The 21102-nt window shown below is 64.4% G+C and overlaps 2 protein-coding genes across 7 annotated transcripts in view; one reads left to right on the top strand and one right to left on the bottom strand.

Moving 5' to 3' along the window:
- Positions 1-8524, top strand: CRB3 (crumbs cell polarity complex component 3). The gene is made up of 4 exons (XM_075902317.1): positions 1-136; positions 4737-5015; positions 7579-7625; positions 8321-8524. The coding sequence occupies exons 2-4, from the start codon at positions 4904-4906 to the stop codon at positions 8522-8524; spliced, it is 363 nt and encodes a 120-aa protein (XP_075758432.1). The 5' UTR covers positions 1-136; positions 4737-4903.
- Positions 8525-13730: 5206 nt separating this feature from the next.
- LOC102455881 (DENN domain-containing protein 1B) overlaps positions 13731-21102 on the bottom strand; it is a 30267-nt gene continuing 22895 nt past the window's right edge. For 2 of the 6 annotated variants that reach the window (XM_075902311.1, XM_075902313.1), the window contains exons 18-22: positions 18640-18696; positions 17710-17844; positions 17281-17336; positions 16589-16805; positions 13731-15674 (exon numbers count right to left, since the gene is read on the bottom strand). In XM_075902311.1, the coding sequence (XP_075758426.1) occupies positions 14772-15674; positions 16589-16805; positions 17281-17336; positions 17710-17844; positions 18640-18696 (1368 nt within the window). In that variant the 3' untranslated portion in view covers positions 13731-14771. Of the gene's footprint in view, positions 15675-16588; positions 16806-17280; positions 17337-17709; positions 17845-18639; positions 18697-21102 lie in introns of those variants that run through there. The other 4 variants (XM_075902314.1, XM_075902315.1, XM_075902310.1 and 1 more) reach the window with 3 other exon arrangements.

The raw sequence follows: 21102 nt of genomic DNA, 5'->3' as shown, positions 1-21102 counted from the left end.
AGGTGAGCAGGGGGCGGGGCCTGCCTCAGGTGTGGGAGGAGGGAGGCACCTGCCTTCCCCTGGGTCACATGAGCCGGAGGGAGGGCGGGGCAGGAGCGCTCGCAGCCCTGGGACGGAGCGGACGGGGCCAGGACCGGTAAGTGCGGGGCAGCCCCCAGCCCGAGAAAGCCCCTTTACGACACCCTCACCCCCCCCCATGCACTTAATGCCGGGAAGTGGGGATCTGCCCCCCCCCCCACACACACCTGAAATTGGGCTACCGAGTCCCCTCCCCCTTTGGCTTCCCGGCCCGTTCCTGCCCCCGCTCAGCGGGACCCGGGGATCGGGTGCCCGGCGCTGACACAGGCGGGACGGGGGGCTGTGACCGAGCTGGGCACACGCGGCGCTAAACCCCCCCCCCCCCGGTGACTTTCCCTGCTTCTGCTTCAGCCGCTGGGTTAACAATTGACCAGAGGCCCGGCTGGGCTAGGACCCGGGGGGAGGGGCGAGTGGCTGGAGGGGGGCCCAGGGGCGCCCCTTGCTTTAAAACCGCTTCCCTGCCTGAGCGGGGTGGGGAGAACTGGAGTGGGGCAGCCCAGTGGCTCACCCCCCCCCCCCCTGGGGCTCAGGGGGCTGGTGGCTTTTCTCCTGAGGGCCACAAACAAGGGAGGGGCTAGCGGGGGGGGGGCGTGTCCTGTGCTGAGCCCATGGCATGGGCCCTGCATGGCTAAGCCCCCCCCCCCCAGCTCCCTTTGTGCCCCTGCTGATTCAGATTCTCCCCTAATATCCCCCACTCCACCCCCATGCCAGGGCTCACCCCTCAGGCCTCCCTGCCTCCCCCATCCCATGCCACTGTCTCTGTGTGCCCCTCTTCCCCCCCCCCCCATACCATGGTCCTTCTTTCCCCCATGCCAGGGGATTTGTGTGCTCCCTATCCCCCCACATATCAGGCCCCCAATGGGACCTTACACCCCCTCTGCACATTCCTGGGACTCTCACAACAGAAAAGGGGGCCTTGCCTAGGAAGTTTCCAAGCCGGGGACACCTCTGCAGACAAATTTGGTCTGGTAACCCAGGACTGCAAGCAGCTGCCCACCAGGGGGTGCCCCGAGGTGGGGGTTCCCTTATGTGGGTTCTTCTAGCACCCCCCAAAAGTGAGCGGGGCCCAGGTGTGCTGGGCGCTGTGGAGACTCCTGCTCTTGGCCGTAAGCAAAGGATTTTTCACAGGGAAACGGGGGAGGGGAAACTGAGGCACGGAGCAGGCATCAAGCCGACCTGGGAGTGGATCACAGGCCCCGGTCTTAGCCACTAGGCCGTGCTCCCTAAGGAGGGAAGTGGGGCTTCCCACCCCAGCTCCCCTGATTAAACAGCTGAGTCTGTGACCAAGCAGGGCTGGACAAATGCTGCACAGCCCATAGCAAGTGGCAGCCCCCAACCCCTAGCAGCTTAAGCAGGTGGGAGGGGAAACTGAGGCACCGTGAGTTGTCCAAGGTGAGTGACCATAAGGAGGCGGGAACTCCGCTCACTTCACTTCCAGCCCAGAGCCCTAGCCACTAGGCCATGCTGCTTGCTGGGTTGTCTGTAGGCCTTGCGAAGTCCTTGGGATTGGCTGAGCTGACATGGCTGTCGTGGTGCAGGCAGAGGTCGGTGGCTTATTTGAAGTACCTGAGAGTGGCCTTTCTGATGGCAGCTGGAAGAAATTTGGGTTTGGTTGGGGGGAGGGGTGTGTGTTAACCCCTGGGGGCTCTCTGTCCCCACCAGCTGTTCGAGTGACTGGATGAGGGGGTGGGGACAGTGGGCTTGGTTAGGGAGAACCACGAGGAATATGGAGCTGTGGGTAGGGCTGGCGCAGGAGCCAGGAGGCCTGAGTTCCCTGCCAGACCTGGGGGTGGTGTCTTCTCTCGGGTAGAGCTGAGCGCCAGGACTCCTGGGCTCCTCTCGCCACTCTACCAATGACTCCCCGCCTGGACTTTCTCGGCACTGGCCTGGCACCCTGCCCCCCTCTCACTTGGGCAAGCCCCTTCCCGGCTTGGTGCCTCAGTTTCCCCATCTGCCACACTCTTTCCTCTCCGGGGCGCTGTGAGGTTGGATTCGGCCGAGGCCTGTGCAGCGCGTGGGTGCCCTGGGCCGCTTGCAGGGCCGCTGCAGCGGTAGCTCCCCTGTGCCTAGGACGAGGGCCCGCGGAGAGCAGAGACGGGGGGTGGTCTGCTCCGTGCTGTGGCGATGCTCCCCTGGTAGGGCACGTGGGAAGCTTGCTCCCCGCCCCCGCGATTGGAGGGGTAGAAACTGCCCAGGGCCAGACATCCCTTGCCCGATTGGCACCTCCGAAGGGCTGGGTCCCTGGCATGGCTCCATCCAGCTGTCGGGAAACTTCTTCCCCCACACCAGGGTCCCTATTCCTGCCCCTCCCCAGGGGCTCTGCCGCCTCTTCCTCCCTCCCCACCATTCTCGCTTGGGCTGTCATGTCCTTCACTGGCCCTTTGATCTGCAGCCCTGATCAAAGCTTGGTCTCCACCCACCAGATGCTGGGGTGGGGGAGGGGCAGCACACGTCTCCTCCTCCCCACCCTGCAGTTTTCTGATTGTCCCCCAAACCCACCGGGCGCTGCCCAGAAACATCCCTGGAGGTCTGGACGTGCGGAGGGGCCACCGAGTAGATCCTGAGCTAGGTCAGTGAGGGGTGGGGATGCAGCACCTTAGATCAAGGTGGGCAAGATGCGTCCCATGGGCCAGATCTGGCCTGCCAAGCCTTAGGGGTGCGGCAGGCTCCCTGACCCCTCAAAGCAGCTAGCTGGTGGGGTGCCTCTAGGTGCCATGTGCCCCTTGCAGTGGCGGGAGACTTCACATACTAACCCCACCCCCAGCACAATCACCTCAGCTCCCATTGGCCACACTGCCAGGTTCCCTCTCACTTTTCCCCTCCATGAGCGGAATAAATTTTGTTCTGTGCACCAGGCATGTGTGGATGTGCACCACCAGTAGAAACACAGGCTGCCGGTTGCGGGTGCTCTGCTAATCTCTCCTGGGTGGCTGCCCAAGCACCTGGCTTACAGCTGCTTTGAGTGGCCTGTGGCTGTGGCAGGCAGGGAGGGTCCTGCTGGGCTGCTGGCTGGGAGCCACCTAGGTAAGCGCCTCCCGGCGAGAGCCTGTATGTGACGCTCCAGTCCCTCCCACATCCCACTCCCTGCCCCAGGCCCCCGCCCAAACCCTGTGCACCCATAAACCCTTCCTGAACCCTGCACCCCACTCCTGGCCCCCAGTCATAACCCCCTCCTTTACCCAAACTCCCTCTCGGACCCCACGCCCTCTCCTGCACCCCAATCCCCTACCCCAGGCTCCCTTTGCACCCAACCTCTGTCCCACACCCCTCCGTAGAAGGGGCCCTTAACCACTTACCAAAATCTTTGAGTGCCCCCCCCCCCACTCCAGATACTTGCCCAGCCCCATCTCGCTAGGATCCAGGGTCTTTCCAAGCTTTAAGGTTTAGCTTCACGATTCCCCTCCTATCCCGCCTGTTTATGTCAAAATAGTCCACTCGTGATTCCGTAGCACGGGGAGGCCGCAGAGGGCCCATGGCAGGGATTCTGGGAATGTTCTAAGCACCCCAGGGGGGTCTGATGGATCCGGGGTAACCTGGAAATGGCAGATCCCATCGGCTGCAGAGCAGGGAATCTCCCTTGCACGGCCAGGTCCTAGACAGCCACTTAACAAGCAGCGTGCACGCTCGGGTGGGGTAGGTCAGCCTGCTGCCGCTTTCATGTCATCTGGGCGGGTCCGGCCCGAGAATGACCCTGTGGGTGAGGTGTTGGCTAAAGACTGACTGAGACAGTCCCTGCTCTCAAGAGCTTGTCTAAATGGACTCTCGTACCCCCTGCTGGGAGACAGGTCTGTCTGGTTTTCCTCTTCCTGCACAGATGGGGAAACTGAGGCACGGAGCAGGGTAATGAAGGTCAGAATTGGGACTGGAGCCTGGGGCTCGGTCTGCAGGGCCGGTGTGACATCTGCTTCCCGCTGCGGTGGTGCTGCCTTTTGCGGGGCTGCCTTGAATTTGGCGTTGCCCTTGCTGCCGTGGCGATGAGGGCTGCTGCAGGCTTGCTAGGGGAGACAGCGTGGCCTAGTGGACTGAGCCCTGGGTTGGGACTTGGGACGTCTGCATTATAGTTCCAGCTTTGCCCACTGGGTGACCCCAGGCAAGTCACTTCCCTGCTGCATGCCTCAGTTTCCCCATCTGTAGAATGGGGGTTATGGTACAGATAAGAGCCGGGGGTTGTTATTTCGGCACATGCCCAGTTTCATGCTCTCTGACCCCGGCTGCTGGTGCTCCGAGTTCTTAACTGAACCCTTTCATGACTTTTTCAGTGGAACCCCCTTGCCGGGGGGCAGTGGGCCCCCGGAACTGGCGGAGAAAAAAATCCTGGGCACCCGAGTTCAGTCTGGGGCAGGTCCCAGGTGGTGTTTGCACCCCAAGTGTGTGCAGAACCCCTCCCCCCAGATACATTGTGACTGCTGAGGTGGGGGGCATCTTGTGAACCCCTTGCTCGAATGACCCCAAATTCTGACCATGGACCCTACCCTGCTCCCCCAAGAGGCAAAGCCAATTTCAGGCCCCCCACGTAAGCGGGTGGATTGTCGAGTGCTCCAAGGAGCCGGCCTGCTGGAGGGGCAGCTTGGTGGGCCGTGGGTCTCATGGATGCAGAGCTGGGGGGCCGACGGGGGCTTCTCCCAGCTCTGATCCCTCTTTCTCTGTTCCTTTCCCAGGTGGTGCAAACACTGGGGGGCTGCTGGTTCCTTGTCACTCCCATTACCAGGGGGGGTCCCCATGGTCTAAGGATGCTGGGAAGCAGGAGACGGTATTGCTAGGGGAGCGTGTTACTGTTGCACCATCGGAGCTGTGATCCCTCCAGGGAGGGGGGAGTGACTCCTCTATGTTCCCCCTTCCCTCCCGGACAACCGGCGGAGCGATGGCAGGCTACAGTCTTCTCCCCTTGTTCCTGGTTGTGGCCCTGCAGTCCCTGTTACAGCCAGCCCTGGGCCAAGGTAGGTCGTGGGGTGTTAGGTGCATGTGCGTCCACACCGGGGGAGGCTGGGAGGCAGGACTCTGGGTCCTATGCCGAGCTCTGGTTGGGGTGTGGGGTCTAGTGGTTAAACCACCTGGAATTCTCTTAACTCTTCCACTGATCCAGTCAGTGATTTCCCCTTTGCTCACCCCTTTCCCTACGTGATAGGAAGGAGAATCCCCCTTCCTGGTATGCAGTATAGGTCCTATGACACATGTCTCAGCAGTTCTGATTCCATGCAGCAGAGGGCAGGACAGGATAGACTTGTTCACTGGGACCCAGGGCTAGCAAGGTCTGCTTCGGGTGAGTCACCCTGGCAGAAGGCTGCCGCATAGCTTGACCAGAGCTGCTGCTGGACGGTCGTTAGTCTGCGCTGCCAGAAGTGGGGACTCTGTGGCTTTAGCGTCTCATCACCAGGGTCAAGCCAGCGTAGCCCGGGACTGATCATGGGCGCTCCTGTGTTTCCCAGAATATGTGGGGGAAGGGCACTGTTCATCATCGGCCATGCCCCACCCCAGATGTAGCTGCATTTCAGCTTTGCTTGAGCAGTGCTGCCGTGCGCTTGTTAACTAGCCACCCTGTTCTACCCCAGAGGTGGCTGCATTTCCATGGTAGGAAGGACGTTCCCTGCAGCTGGTGGGGTGTGTGTCACCCTTTGTCATGCAAGGCAGGTCTGATTCCTCCCCTTCCCCCCCACTTTGCTAAAATTTCCCACTGGTGTAGCTACATGGGAGAAGGAACATGCAGTACCCAGCAGAGAGGCGCGTGGAAGTCTCCTCCTCCATTACAGGTCCCAGCCCCCAGGCCGGTCCCAGTGGGTGGTTTTGGTCCTCCCAGATGCTGGGTTTCGGAGCCAGGCACTGGGGGAGGGCCACGCCCTGGCCGGGGTGGGAGAGGCCTGGGGAATTGCCCTGCTGGAACAGCCAGGTGAGTCAGCTCCGGATCTCTGGGCTGGCTGGTTCCCGCCCTCTGAGTGTGTTTCTGTTTACAGGTGTCACCATCTAAAGAGTTTTGAGACCCACCCTGCCCCACCCCCAGCCCCTGTCTCACAGCGCAAAGCGGGGAGGGTCCACGATCCCCTGCCTTGCAAACCTGTGTCCAGGCTGCACAGTAAGGGCTAGTGGTTAGTGCGGGGGCGAGGGGGGCTGGAAGCCAGGGCAATTCTCAGTCCAGGTGGGATTTAGGGAGCAGGGAGAAGGAAGGGCTAGTGGTAGGGACTACTGGATTCTCCGCCCTGGGAGGGGAGCGGGGCCTAGTGGTGAGAGCAGGAGGGGTTGGGAGCCAGGAGTCTTGGGTTCCGTGCCCAGCTGTGCCGTTGGCTAGCAAGGCTGGGGGCCAACCCCATGCATACCTGGGGCCCCTCCTCCCGCGGGATCCCAGAACTCGCTGTCCCACCCTGATCCTGGGAAGGGCGGGAGCCTCTCCCAGCTGCCTGTTCAGGCCCGACCTGCTTCGCTGGGTTGCACAAGTGCTGGGAGCCAGGGCTGCAGGCCAGGCTCAGGCCTGGGCAGGGTGGGGTGGAGCAGAGAGGGGCACCCTGGGAGTTGTAGTTCCCATCCTGCAGGGTGGCGGTGGGGGTGGGGTGGGGTGAGGCTGGCGTGTTGCTCACAGACCGGGGGGCTGGATGGCGCACGGGGGAGCGGAGCTGGGAGCGCAGGGTGGGCCCAGCAGCGCAGGCCCTTGGCCATGCTGGCTTCCCTGGGAGCCTCCCTTTCTGGGATTCGCTGTGCTGGGGGATTCACAGAGGGCTCAGCACGCCCTGCCACTCTGTCTGCTACCATGGGCTCGGGATCGGGGACGGGGAGTAGGGTCTAGTGGTTAGAGCTGGGAAGTGGGCCTTCTGGGTTCTGGCGGGCAGTGGGAGTCAGGAGTCCTGTCCCTGGCTCTGGGAGGGGAGAAATGTCCGGTGGGTGAGAGCGGGGTGTGGGGCTGGGACCCAGGACACTTGGGGCTGGCCTGTGTGCGCTGCTGCCCCCTGCAGAGTGGGAAACACCATCCCAGCCCCCCAAGTAGAGTTGGGCGGTGAGGGCTGGTGGGTTTCTCTCGCTGTGCTGCAGGGCGCAGGTTGGGGGCGATCTCAGCTCTGGCCCCAATGCCCCATCATGGCACTAGGGGGCGCTGTGCTGCAGGGGCTGGGCTCAGGGGAGGGGGCATGGCCCCACTGAGTCCTCTTCTTGGGCGCTTCCCCAAGAACTGGGGTGCTGATCGCTCAGGCAGGTGGGGGTAACTCACATGGCTGCTGCCTCCTTAACCCATCCCCTGCCCCGGCGCCCTAGGAACTGGGAATCCCCTTCACTTCCTGTCCTACCCGTTGCCTTCCTCTGCCATGGCTAACCAGCTGCCACGCTCCACCCCAGGGGTGGCTGCATGTTGGCGCTGGTGCCTGCCTCACATCAGCACCATGGCTGGATCTGGCAAGCTTCAGAGTTCTCTGAGGGTGGCGGGCGGGGGGGGGGGGGGGTCAAGCAGACGCCTCCACATCAAAGGCTGTTGCACCCTCCCTCATGCTAAGCAGCTTTTTTTGTTCCTTTTTTTCAATCAAGACCCGACTGGGAGCACCGTGTCCCCCACAACCGTGTCGGGGCTCACGGTAAGTAGGCCGGGGGGGACGCAGATCGCTGTGCACATTGTTGGGGGGGGTGTCCCAGCATGCACTGGGGGGAAGAGACTTGGGGCTATTTTACTGGGGGAGTCCAATTTGGGAAGGGAGGAATCTGGGGCCCGGAGGCCTAACACCCCAGCCCTGCCTGTTGTCTCCTCTAGGGCACCTCCTCCCCCCCCCCCCCCCCCGCAGGTTGGCTCCTGGTATAACCTCCCCCACCCAATTGCCCATGGATGGCTGGGGGAAGGCAGCTGAAACCCCGCCCCTTCTGCCCAAAGCCACACCCCTTTCCTGGTGACCATGCCCCTTCATAACCCCCCCCTGCATCTAGCCAAGCCCCACTCTACCCCGGCTGGGGCTGCCGCTGGGTGTGGCTCCATCCTTCCCTGCCCGCCGGGGACCCATGTGGCGCGGCCCCAGCCCCTCCTGGGCGGCTGGGCAGTGTAGGCTGTTCTGGGAAGGCAAAGCCTTCCCTTGCCTGCATTACCCACTGCCCATGCAATCAACTGCTCTACCCACGCCCTTGGCGGAAAGCCTGGCTCCGTGGCATATGCAGCGTTGTTCCTCCTCCGCCTCCCGCTCCCCTTGCTAAGACGGCCCTCCCCTGGCACCTCTCCGCCCCCGCTCTCGCCTGCAGAGAGCTGGGCTGGGCACGATCCTGCTTCTCCCTCGCTCCCTGGCAGGAGTCGGAGCGGCTGGCAGCCATCATCGTCCCCTCTGTGGTCGGGGGGCTCCTGCTGATTGGACTGGCGATCTTCGGGGCGCTCAAGGTGCGGGAGAGGCGGCAGACGGAGGGCACCTACCGGCCCAGCAGCGAGGAACAGGCAGGCGCGCGGGCGGTGACGAACGCCAACCTCCAGCTGCCCCCCGAGGAGCGTCTGATCTGACCCCGGCGTGGGGGGCCGCTGCCCCAGACGACCAGACTCTGTCCTGGCTGGGCACCGCTGCTCCAGAGCTGGCCGGAAGGAGCCGTCTTCATCACCGGTCGCATTGGATTTCCTGCTGCGGCGGGGCGGGGGGCTGGCCAGTCCCAGTGGACACGGGCACCCACGATGCTGCTGGCCATGTGGCCGCCATGCAACATCGCCCCCCGGTGGTGGAAGCAGGTGGGACCCTCTGCAGCGGTTCTGGGATATTGGCGGATCGCTTGCGCCTTGTGCGTGTTTCCACCACCACTGGACTCTTTATCCTCCCACCCCTCAACTGTGACTCGCTGGTACTGTAACCCCCTTCCCCTGTCTCTGTGTCTCCATCTGCTCCGTGCGTCTCCCCGCACTGGGGACCAGGACGCACAAAGAAAGAAAAAATCCCGCACCCTCAAGGTTGCATTCCAGTTCTGTGCCTCCCGCACGCGTGAGACGGCGTTTTCAAAGCTTTGCTTGCCCGTCCGTATGCTCCATGGAGCCCAGCGGGTCGGGCACGTTACCTGGTCGGTGTAGCTCTGGGTCTTACCTCGGGTCCCACGCTCTTTCCCACCAAAGAGCCAAACTACATCAAAGTTCAGAGCAAGTGGTCCACAAAGAGCCCTACGAGAATGCCCCTGAGGGGGGCGCAGGGGTCAGGGGTGTGGTGTGTGGGAGGTGCAGGAGTGTTGTGGGACGGGGTTAGGGGGGTGGGAGGTGCAGGGGGCTGGGAAGCCCTGAGGCTGGATTACATTACCTGGGCTGACGAGGGGCTGGGCCAGGATGGCCGCAGCCGGGTCGTGGCCTCCCCTCCGACCCATGCCACAACAGGAGGGAGGCCGCTGCTAGCCCTTCCTGCAGCCAGATTAGGGCTGGACCACAGGGCCTGCCCCGGGGTTGGGGCCAGGGATAGGATGCTGTGACCAGATGGGTGGCTGGGCTCAACTTGTTGGGCTGGGGTCTGGGGTCTGCTTCGGGCGCATGGAGGCTGGGGACAGACCGCAGCCGTCAGATGGGGGCTGGAGCCAGGCAGAAAAGGACCTGGGGATGACAGTGGATGAAAAGCTGGATATGAGTCAACAGTGGGCCCTTGTAGCCAAGAGGGCTAATGGCATATTAGGATGCATTAGGAGGAGCATTGCCAGCAGATCTAGAGAAGTGATTATTCCCCTTTATTCCGCTCTGGTGGGGCCACATCTGGGCTGTGTCCAGACTGGCATGATTTTCCGTAAATGCTTTTAACAGAAAACTTTTCTGTTAAAAGCATTTTCGGAACAGAGCGTCTAGATTGGCACGGACGCTTTTCCGCAAAAAAGCCCCGATCGCCATTTTCGCAATTGGGGCTTTTTAGCGGAAAACAAATCTGAGCTGTCTACACTGGCCCTTTTGTGCAAAAGGACTTTTGCCCGAACTGGAGCAGCACAGTATTTCCGCAAGAACACTGACAATCTTACAGGAGATCGTCAGCGCTTTTGCGGAAATTCAAGCGGCCAGTGTAGCCAGCTGGCAAGTTTTTCCGGAAAAGCAGCTGATTTTCCAGAAAAACTGGCCAGTCTAGACACAGCCCTGGAGTATTGTGTCCAGTTCTGGGCCCCTCACTACAGAAAGGATGTGGACGCATTGGAGAGGGTCCAGCGGAGGGTGACCAAAATGATAAGGGGGCTGGAGCACATGACCTACAAGGAGAAGTGGAGAGAGATTTGGGCTTGTTTAGTCTGCAGAAGAGAAGTGAGGGGGGATTTGAGAGCAGCCTTCAACTACCTGAAGGGGGGTTCCAAAGAGGATGGAGCGAGGCTGTTTGCAGTAGTGACAGATGGCAGAATAAGGAGCAATGGTCTCAAGTTATAGTGGGTGAGGTCTAGGTTGGATATTAGGACAAACTATTTCCCTAGGCGGGTGGGGAAGCGCTGGGATGGATTCCTTAGGGAGGGGGTGGAATCTCCATCCCTAGAGGTTTTTAAGTCCTGGCTTGACAAAGCCCTGGCTGGGGTGATTGAGTTGGGGTTGGTCCTGCTTTGGGCAGGGGGCTGGACTCATGACTCCTGAGATCTCTTCCAGCCCTGGGATTCTATGATCTGCCACCACAAGCCCCTCTCGCTATCCTGGCTGAGAGCGCACATGCATCCCCGGCCCTGTAACCAGCCGAGTGCCCCAGCCGGCTCTCGCCGAGGCTCAGCGCTTTCCTTTCGCCTCTGGCCAGCGGGGAACTAGACGGGTGGCCGCCGGGAGAGGAGGAGCTCTGTGTCCTTCAAATTTCGAATTTCATTTTTGATGTGACTGTAAAAAGTGGCGTGTGCTTTGGGAATGCCCACAGGGCTGGATTTGGCTCCGTCCTGAGCCACGTTTGGCTCGCACGCCCTCGGTTGCTGACCCCGGCGTTAGCAGCGAAACCGCAGGGTTGATTGGGAAGGAAGAGGCGGCCGTGATGGGGAAGGGCGAGGCTGTCACATTGTACCTGCAAAACCAACGGGGAGCCCGAGAACGACCCACCCGTGAGGGCAACGCGTTGCTGGGACACAGCTGGCTTTGTGGGCTGCAGCCTATGAAGGCGGGTGCCCTGCTACGGTCGTTAATGGGAAGGCGTCGCAGTGGTCCCCCTGGCTTGCCGGCACCGTCGAACGCGGCTCCCCGGGCAGGTGGTCCTTAGATTGCAGCGTTTGTCAGTTAGGTTCCTAGCAGTCTTGCGCGGTGGCTGGCTTGAAAGTCCGTGGCACGGCCCTGCCTGGCTCGCCAGCTCCTCAGCAGGTCTGGTCCCTTTGGGTAGGGTCCTTGCACACCTGATGTCCCTGGCTATTGGTCCGGCTGGGGCTATGGCCCGGAAACGCAGCCCTGGTTTGGGAATTCACATACTCCCTATGTCAGGGCTGGGAGACACAGCCCGGGTCTGGCCCCCTGGCTCAGGGCTCCCCCCAGCAGCAGGGTCCCCACGCTGGCACTCTGGCTGCCCCCGTGGGGCTGCAGTGCCAGGGCTGGCTCCCCACTGGGAGAGGAGGGGGGCGGGTCTGAGCCTCAGGCAGTGCAGCAAAGGGCTGCCTGGAGGCTTTTTGCCTGCCACTCTGATTGGATGCAATCGTGGCCAATAGGAGAAGCAGTGGGCGGTGCCTAAGAGTTGGGAGACACCTAGCCATGTGTCCTCGGAGCTGTGCCAGGTAAGTGCTCTCCATCACCCAACCCCCACCCCCAGCCCACTCCTGCATCCCCCTCCTACCCAGACCCCCCCACCTCCAATGTCCAGCCTGTTTCTGCTCCCCCAGTCCCTGCAGCCCCCCACTCTACTTCTGCACCCTTCCAGACCCTCCAGTCTGCTCCTGCCCCCTCCCTCCTGCCAAAACCCCACATCCCAGAGCCTGGGGGAGAGGGGGGCAAAATCTACTAGCCCAGGGCCCCCTTGGCTTTGCAGTGTGAGGGGGAATGTGGGGCGAGGCTTCTGCTTCTTCTTGGGAGTCAAATCAGTGCAGGGGGGTGGTTTGGGTTTTTTGGGGGTTTTTTTGCTTCTCACTTTGTGTGCAGCCCCCAATGGATTTTTTTTTCTGTGGGTCAGTGGCCCCTGCCCCCGACCTACGTATCTGTCACTTGTCATACAAAGGTGAGGCGAGACGATCGAAACTGCAGCATTTTTGCAGACTCCTTACCCAGTGTATCTGGCACAACTCCGGGCTTGCAGTGGGGCAGCGGCAGAGAGTTAATTCAGAAATGAACTGGCTCCAGGAGCTGAGCGGGCAGCCCCTAGGAGCTCCCTGCTCCCGTTCACAAGGGGGTCTGTCAGAGGCATTGCAGAGGGGGTGTGTGGCAAATGGTCCCTTCTAGGTCTCCTGACTTTGCTCTGGCGTGGGAAGAGAGTGCGGTCTAGTGGTCGGAGCTGGGCTGGGATCAGGGCCGTGGTTCGATCCTGCCAATGACGTGGCGGGTGATCCTGCAGCTGGTCGCTTTCCCTCCCTGCACCCCGGCTCCCAGGGGTAACCCTGGCCCAGCTCCGAGGCGCTGGCTGGGGTCACCGCTGTCATGACTCAAGTCGGAGGGAGCTGAGCTTTTGGTAGCAAAGGGCCTGATTCAGTCCCAGGGATGCCCCTGGTGTCTGGATGTGGCCGTGGTTTTACTCCCCGAGCATCACAGGCCGATCCGCCCGCTCCTGGCCATGCCTGGGGCATCTTCTCCCCACGGCTCCAGCCCACATGGACCTGACCCCGCGAGGACGACGGTTCCGCTCCCTTCTGGGGCTCAGATCTCCAGGGGCTGGTGAATGCCAGATAATAGCCTCCTGCTGCTGCCAGCTGATGGAGCTGCTCCCTAGGTTGGACTCAAAGCTGGGCTGCCGGTGGAGTCATTTCTTATGGTGGGGGAGGGGGTGAACTACACGAATTAAACAGCAACTGGGCACTGCTGTGTTTTGCTGACCCGGCCATAGGGCAGGTGAGCAAACGGCTCCCAACGTGTCTGACCGAGGTAGACGCTGTAGCCTCTGGCAGGGTGGTTTCATCCCTCCCTTGCACATAAATCTGCTGAGAGTGTGAGCCCACCTGGAGTGTCCCCAGGGATGCAGGTGTGTCCCTAAGATGGGGGGGCATCACTGGCCCCTGCACCCCCATCCGCAGCCAGAGGCGTCTCTCCGCCGGCAGGTAGAACAGAAGGTTCATTAGATGACGGGGACACAGCGTAGAACAGACACGTTGGCACAGGACCCAGGAGCTGTCAGCACAATCCACCTTGGGGGGCGTGGGCAGAGCTAGGGCCCGGACCCTCCCCCTGCACCCCAAGCCAGTGAGACTGACTCTCACCCAGCTCCTGGTCCCAGCCCTCCCCACCCACCCCCAGCACAACCCCATCTCACTGCTGCTCTACTGGCTGGAGCTGGGCTAAGGTTAGTCACCAGCTTGGGGGTCAAGCAAGAAGGTACCTTTACATCCGCCCCCCAAACAGGACTGGAGCTGGAGCCACTATCCCTCCACTTGTAGCCTGATTTCCTTGTCCCATTAGGCACTTGTACCAGTGGCCGTTCCTGTGCAGCCTCTGGCTTGGGCGGTAGGTTTGTGGCTCTTTAACGCCGAGCGCTTTTCTCCTACCAGTGCATTGGCCATTTGAGTTCTGCTTAGTGCACTAACTGGTTGGGTTGAGATCTCCCTGCCCCATTCCCCCCCTACCCCATGGCTCAGTTCCCAGAGGGTCACCCCCACCCCACCCCCCTGCAGGTCACTGGCCTCCTGCAAATGGGGCAAGCAGCCATCTCTTGCACCCTCCTTGCTCATCTAGTATGGGGGGACGGGGGCTGGTCAGTGATTAAGGTTCCTTCTTGGCTCTGGTTTGGGGCACATGACATGTTCACAGCTCAGCGTGGGCCCCCTGGTGCAGCCCTGCCTCCCTCCCCCATCTTCTCAATCTCAAACTCCTCGGCTATGTTTTCACTGGCAGAGGAAACCCCGGCCGAGTGTCCACACTGCCCTCTTGCACAAGAGCCCCTGCACAAGAGGGCTTACAGCTGTTAGGAAAGCGCAGGAAGCCCTCACTTACCACGCCAAACTGTAAATCTTCTTCCGCAAGAGCGGGTGGGCAGGGTGGATGCTCTGCAGATTCTTGCGCAAGAACCCACCAGTGTAGACGTAACCCTACAGTTGCGACCCCTTGCGCAGGTCTTACGCCGACCCCCTTCAGCTCCTATTTCCCCGCCACCTCCTCCCCAGCCTCAACGCTCAGCTAGACGGGGTGGCTGGCTGTGCCAGGAAGGCGCCACCTCAGGCTCGCTGGGGGACCTTGGACAGGCTCTGTCCCCTCTCGTGCCTCAGTTTCCCCTGCAGTAGGAAGCCAGTCCTACCGAGCCAGTGAGGATCGGGGGGGGGGGGGGGGGGGTTATGCAGTGTTTTCCCCAGCTCTGTCCAAAAGGCAACTTTTATTTATTTTTTTGGTAAACTAATGGGAGGATCAATAAAAAAACGGGAACGGCCTGCCTGCGCTTAGTGACTCGCTTTCTTCCAGGGGGCGGGATGTGGCAGGCACCCTCGAGCGATGAGCCCCCAAGCTGGGCGTGGGGAGGGGGCATGAGGTTGGCTCTGGAAACTCAGCCAGCTGCCGCTTCTACCATAAGCATTTACTGGCGACTCCTGTGGGCGCTGGAGCCGGCTGGAGCCAGGCCGGGCTTGGAGCAGGACGGTGTCTCCCTGTTGGCCTGGTTCTTCTGGAGCACCGGGAACCCGGCTCAGCCTGGGCCCCTGGGGGCAGCTCTCTCCAGGCCGACGGCCTCCTAGGCTTCAAACCTCTTCTTCAGCTCCGACACCTTGGGCAGGGCTGGGGGCTGGGAGGCTGGCTCCAGCTCCCGCTCCAGCGAGGATGAGCTGGGCGGGTTGGCTCCGGCCCCCAGGCGGGGGACCCCTCCCTTGAAGTCAGTTTGCTGGTGGGCCTTGGCCTGGAACAGCGCCACAGCTGACAGGACCCTAGGGGAGGGGGGGCTATCCTGGGAGGGGTGGGGCTCTGCTGCAGGGACAGAGCTAGCCTGTGGGAGGCGGGGCTCTTCCGCAAGGGCGGAGCTAACCGGTGGGAGGCGGGGCTCTGTCCCAGGGGCGGAGCTAACCTGTGGGAGGTGGGGCTCTGTCCCAGGGGCGGAGCTAACCTGTGAGAGGTGGGGCTCTACCCGGGGGGTGGGGCTATCCTGTGAGAGGCGGGGCTCTACCCAGGGGGTGGGGCTATCCTGCTGGGGGCGGGGCTCTGTCCCTGGCATGGCCTGCTCAGACGCCGTCCCTGTAGTGGCTGTTTCGGGGGGATCTCCTGCCTGAGAGTTTGGTGTGAGCTCTGCGCCAGCCCCTTCCTGCCTCCTGCCGGCCGAGCCCCCCAGCTCCTCCTCCCCGAGTTGGGTGGGCCTGTGCCAGGCCAGGCTGGGTGCCGCTCCTCTCTCAGCCGGCTGGCAAGGCCCCTCCTCATCGTCATTGATCCCCCGGTCCCACATCCCGCTGGCCGGGCGCGTGGCCTTGGCGGGGGGCTGCAAAGCATGCTGGGAGTCGCCAGGCTCCTCCTCCGCCAGGGAGGCCTCTTCCGAAGAGGGGGGGGCAAACTCCAGGGACGAGTTGTCCTCCTCCTCCAGCAGCCAGCACTCCTGGTCCCGGGCCTGGCGCCCGCTCAGGTTCTCCTCGCTGGGGTTCGTGGGCCTCCACTGGAAGGGACAAGGAGCCAGGCTCGGTGCGGGCAAGGGCAGGGAGACAGACCGGGGAGGGAGGGGCTAGAGGAAGAGGGGAGGGGCTAGGAGATGAAAGGTGGGGGAGGGGCAGAATCAGGTGGTTGGGTCAGAGAGGGACGGGGCAAAATTGGGGGATGGAGGGGCCAGGAGAAAGAGCTGGGGGGGAAGATAGGGAGGGAGGGAGCAAAGGAGTGGGGGGGGGCTAAGAAAAGGGGGTGCAGTCGGGGGATTAAGGTGAGAGAGGGGCTAGCAGAGGGTTCTGAGGGAGGGGCAGAAGGGGCGGAGCCTGGAGGTGAACATGTGGGCGGGGCTAAGCAAGGGGCAGAGTTGAGGGGGTTCCAGTGAAAGGGGGGGGGAGAGGAAGGTGAGGCAGGGACACACTGGGAGGTGCCCACGGGGAAGGGGGTGCAGGGAAGTGCCTGTGGTAGTAGGGGGCACAGGGAGATGCCCGCAGGGAGGGGGCACAGGGAGAAGCCTGTGGAGGTTGGGGGCACAGGGAGGTGCCTGTGGGGGGGCGCAGGGAGATGCCCATGGGGGAGGGGGCGCAGGGAGATGCCCATGGGGGAGGGGACACAGGGAGGTGCCCGTGGGGGGGCACAGGGAGACGCCCGCGGGGGAAGAGGCGCAGGGAGATGCCCATGGGGGAGGGGACACAGGGAGACGCTGGTGGGGGGGGCGCAGGGAGATGCCCATGGGGGAGGGGGCGCAGGGAGACGCCGGCAGGGGGGGCGCAGGGAGGTGCCTGTGGGGGGGCACAGGGAGATGCCCGCGGGGGAAGAGGCGCAGGGAGATGCCCATGGGGGAGGGGGCGCAGGGAGGTGCCCGTGGGGGGGCACAGGGAGACGCCCATGTAGGTGCCCGCAAGGAGGGTGCAGGGGAGGGGCGCTCACCCTGGTGAAGCTGCCACTCTCCTCCAGGCTGCAGAAGTCCAGGCTGCGGGTGCCGTAGAGCACGCCTACCCCGGTGGGCGCCGTCAGGCTCAGCGTCTCGAAGATCTCGCCCAGCAGGTCCAGCTCGCCCGTCTCCAGGAAGCCCTTGTCCAGCTCCCCCGCGCTGGGGCTGGCTTCGGGGCTGGGGGGAGCCTCCGGGCCGTCGGCCAGGGCAGCCCTGAGCGAGAGGGGGGAAGGGAGGCTGGAACGTGTGGAAACGGGCGACAGGGCCGCGTGTGACGGGGAGCTCGCACGTCTCCGCACGCAAGTCGAGCAACATGGGACACGTGCTCGTGCATCACTGCTGTCCCCCCCCCCCCGCCCTCTGTGTCCAGAGCCTCTGTACAGGGCCAGGCACGAGGCTGAGCGCACGGATGGAAAGTGAAACACGCACGCGTGAGGCCCACGACTGTCCCAGGCTCACGTCTGGCCGTGAACTCGCACGCCGCACGTGCCGCGCACACAGCCGCCAGCCTCCCTCCCGCGTGGCGCCCCGACCCACGTGGGGCTGTCGACGGACCCGCCCCCGGCCACGCACACAGTGACACGTGAACGTCGCCCGCACCGGGGGAGGTGGGGACCCCCCCGCTCTGCGGCCCACACCCCAGGCCATCTCTGCCTTCCAGCTCCCACCGCCCCCACCCCACCGTTACCTCTGGGCCTCCAGCTCTGTCCGACCGGCGCGTTTATTGGGTCGCAGGGGCCGGGACTGCAAGGAAAGACGCAGGAGCAACTGATCCCCAGGGCAGTGCAACACCGAGCCCCTCCAGCTGGGGGGAGGACCACCCTAGCCCCCCAGGCCCTTCCATGCTGGCCTGGCACCCTCCAGCTGGTACTCAGAGGTTAAGGGGTACATGGGAGGGGCGGGGCGGGGAGCGATTCCCGTCCCCAACTACCCGCTCCCGCTTCCAGATGTTCCCCCTCTGCAGGATTCCCTGCCTGCCCTGTGACTCCCCCCAGATGTTCCACCTCTGCATGGGAATTACCCTCCCTCCAGTTTTCCCTTCCAGATGCCCCACTTTTGCCTCTGCAGCCCCTGCCCCCCATCCAGCTGTGCCCTCCCCCAGCCCACACGAGCTCACCTGCCCAAAGTGCTGGGTGATGGGCAGCCGGCGCTGCAGGCACTCGGATTGGTTGCTCCGGGGCAGCATGGTCCCCGAGGGCTGGTCGCACCGCAGGGAGCCAGCCCGCTGTAGCAAGGAGGCCTGGCTCAAGTCCTGGAGCGGGGGACAAGCGCCGGGCGGGAGGCTGGTGAGCAGACACCCCGGCAAGGCGTCCGAAGAGCCAGGGCCGGCTGCCCCCATCGGCGTCCTGGCCCCGTGGGGGGCTGCCAAGGGGAGCTGGTGGGGCCCTGCATGGGGAGGGGCTCCTGGCCTGAGCTGGGATTTGAACCTGTGGAGCGCCAGAGCCCAACAACGCCGAGAGCAGGGGCTCCGTGCCCTTTCAACAGGCCACTTAACCGGGCGGGAGAGGGCGAAGGTCGCCTGCACGGGGCCGTGTCTGGAGCCCAGTGCATCTTGGGGGGGCCAGCACCTCCCCCAGGGAGACCCGCTGCCAGGAGCAGGGATTCAAGGGGGGGCGGAAGGGATGGGGGGCAGCTGGTTCTAGCCCCCTTGAATCAAGGGGTCTTTTTCTGGGGATCCTGAAAGGGGGCTCTCCCAGCAGAGCATCATGGGAACTCCAGGCAGGTTCCTGCCCTGGCCGAGGATTAGAAAGTTTCCTTAGGACCTACGACCCGGCCCCCAATCCTGAGCCCCCTGTGGTCTCCTGCCCCCTTCTCATCTAACTACCCCTGGCCTGCAGCCCATCCACACCAATTACCCCGGCCCGCCTTACGATCAGCCCCCCAGCCCCGGCACCACCCACGCCCCCAGCAAGAGGCTGAGCAGAGAGGAGCTGGGTTGGGGAATCCCCACAGCAAGGGGGAATCCCTGGCTCGGAGGCGGGGGAGGGGGGACGGGGAGGCTGCGCAGGGTCCCCCAGCCGAGTGGATCTCGCAGGAGGAATCTTACCCTGTACCTCAAGCGACTGCGCATCTCCTTCAGCCTGTCCCGCGCCTGGCTCTTGGCCTGCAGGGGACAGAGAGGGGATGACAAGGCACCAGGCCAGGCCTGGCTCCCTCGTGTCTTCTACAACTGGGCACCCAAAGAGCTGCAGCGGGGAGACTGCACCCCACTACGCTCCCCCCCCCCCGCACGGGGACACGCCTGCACCCCACTACGCTCCCCCACCCCGCACGGGGACACGCCTGCACCCCACTACGCTCCCCCACCCCGCACGGGGACACGCCTGCACCCCACTACGCTCCCCCACCCCGCACGGGGACACGCCTGCACCCCACTACGCTCCCCCACCCCGCACGGGGACACGCCTGCACCCCGCTACGCTCCCCCCCCCGCACGGGGACACGCCTGCACCCCACTACGCTCCCCCACCCCGCACGGGGACACGCCTGCACCCCGCTATGCTCCCCCACCCCGCACGGGGACACGCCTGCACCCCACTACGCTCCCCCCCCCCGCACGGGGACACGCCTGCACCCCGCTACGCTCCCCCCCGCATGGGGACACGCCTGCACCCCGCTATGCTCCCCCACCCCGCACGGGGACACGCCTGCACCCCGCTATGCTCCCCCACCCCGCACGGGGACACGCCTGCACCCCACTACGCTCCCCCCCCCCCCGCACGGGGACACGCCTGCACCCCACTACGCTCCCCCCCCCCGCACGGGGACACGCCTGCACCCCACTACGCTCCCCCACCCCGCACGGGGACACGCCTGCACCCCACTACGCTCCCCCACCCCGCACGGGGACACGCCTGCACTCCACTACGCTCCCCCACCCTGCATGGGGACACGCCTGCACCCCACTACGCTCCCCCCCCCGCACGGGGACATGCCTGCACCCCACTACGCTCCTCCACCCCGCACGGGGACACGCCTGCACTCCACTACGCTCCCCCACCCTGCATGGGGACACGCCTGCACCCCACTACGCTCCCCCACCCCGCACGGGGACACACCTGCACTCCACTACGCTCCCCCACCCTGCACGGGGACACGCCTGCACCCCACTACGCTCCCCCACCCCGCACGGGGACACGCCTGCACCCCACTACGCTCCCCCACCCCGCACGGGGACACGCCTGCACTCCACTACGCTCCCCCACCCTGCATGGGGACACGCCTGCACCCCGCTACGCTCCCCCCCCCCGCATGGGGACACGCCTGCACCCCGCTACGCTCCCCCACCCCGCACGGGGACACGCCTGCACCCCGCTATGCTCCCCCACTCCGCACGGGGACACGCCTGCACCCCGCTACGCTCCCCCCCGCATGGGGACACGCCTGCACCCCGCTACGCTGCCCCCCCCGCATGGGGACACGCCTGCACCCCGCTATGCTCCCCCCCTGCATGGGGACATGCCTGCACCCCGCTACGCTCCCCCCCACATGGGGACACGCCTGCACCCCGCTACGCTCCCCCCCCGCATGGGGACACGCCTGCACCCCACTCTGCTCCCCCACCCCGCACGGGGACACGCCTGCACCCCGCTATGCTCCCCCCCGCATGGGGACACGCCTGCACCCCGCTATGCTCCCCCCCGCATGGGGACACGCCTGCACCCCACTCTGCTCCCCCACCCCGCACGGGGACACGCCTGCACCCCGCTACGCTCCCCCCCCGCATGGGGACACGCCTGCACCCCACTCTGCTCCCCCACCCCGCACGGGGACACGCCTGCACCCCGCTACGCTCCCCCCCCGCATGGGGACACGCCTGCACCCCACTCTGCTCCCCCACCCCGCACGGGGACACGCCTGCACCCCGCTATGCTCCCCCCCCGCATGGGGACACGCCTGCACCCCGCTATGCTCCCCCCCGCATGGGGACACGCCTGCACCCCACTCTGCTCCCCCACCCCGCATGGGGACACGCCTGCACCCCGCTATGCTCCCCCCCCCCGCATGGGGACACGCCTGCACCCTGCTGTGCTCCCCCATCCTGCACGGGGACATGCCTGCACCCCGCTACGCTCCCCCACCCTGCACGGGGACATGCCTGCACCCTGCTGTGCTCCCCCATCCTGCACGGGGACATGCCTGCACCCCGCTATGCTCCCTTCCTGCATGGGGACATGCCTGCACCCCGCTACGCTCCCCCACCCCGCACGGGGACATGCCTGCACCCTGCTATGCTCCCCCCTGCACAGGGACACGCCTGCACCCTGCTATGCTCCCCCCCACACGGGGACATACCTGCACCCCGCTACGCTCCCCCACCCCGCACGGGGACACGCCTGCACCCCGCTACGCTCCCCCACCCCTGCACGGGGACACGCCTGCACCCCACTATGCTCCCCCCCTGCATGGGGACACGCCTGCACCCCGCTATGCTCTCCCACCCCGCACGTGGACACGCCTGCACCCCGCTATGCTCTCCCCCCCTGCACGGGGACACGCCTGCACCCTG

Source organism: Pelodiscus sinensis, chromosome 19 (assembly GCF_049634645.1).
Source record: "Pelodiscus sinensis isolate JC-2024 chromosome 19, ASM4963464v1, whole genome shotgun sequence".
NCBI lineage: Eukaryota > Metazoa > Chordata > Testudines > Trionychidae > Pelodiscus > Pelodiscus sinensis.
The sequence above is the reverse complement of the archived record's forward strand: the minus strand, read 5'-3'. Positions and strand labels throughout refer to the sequence as shown.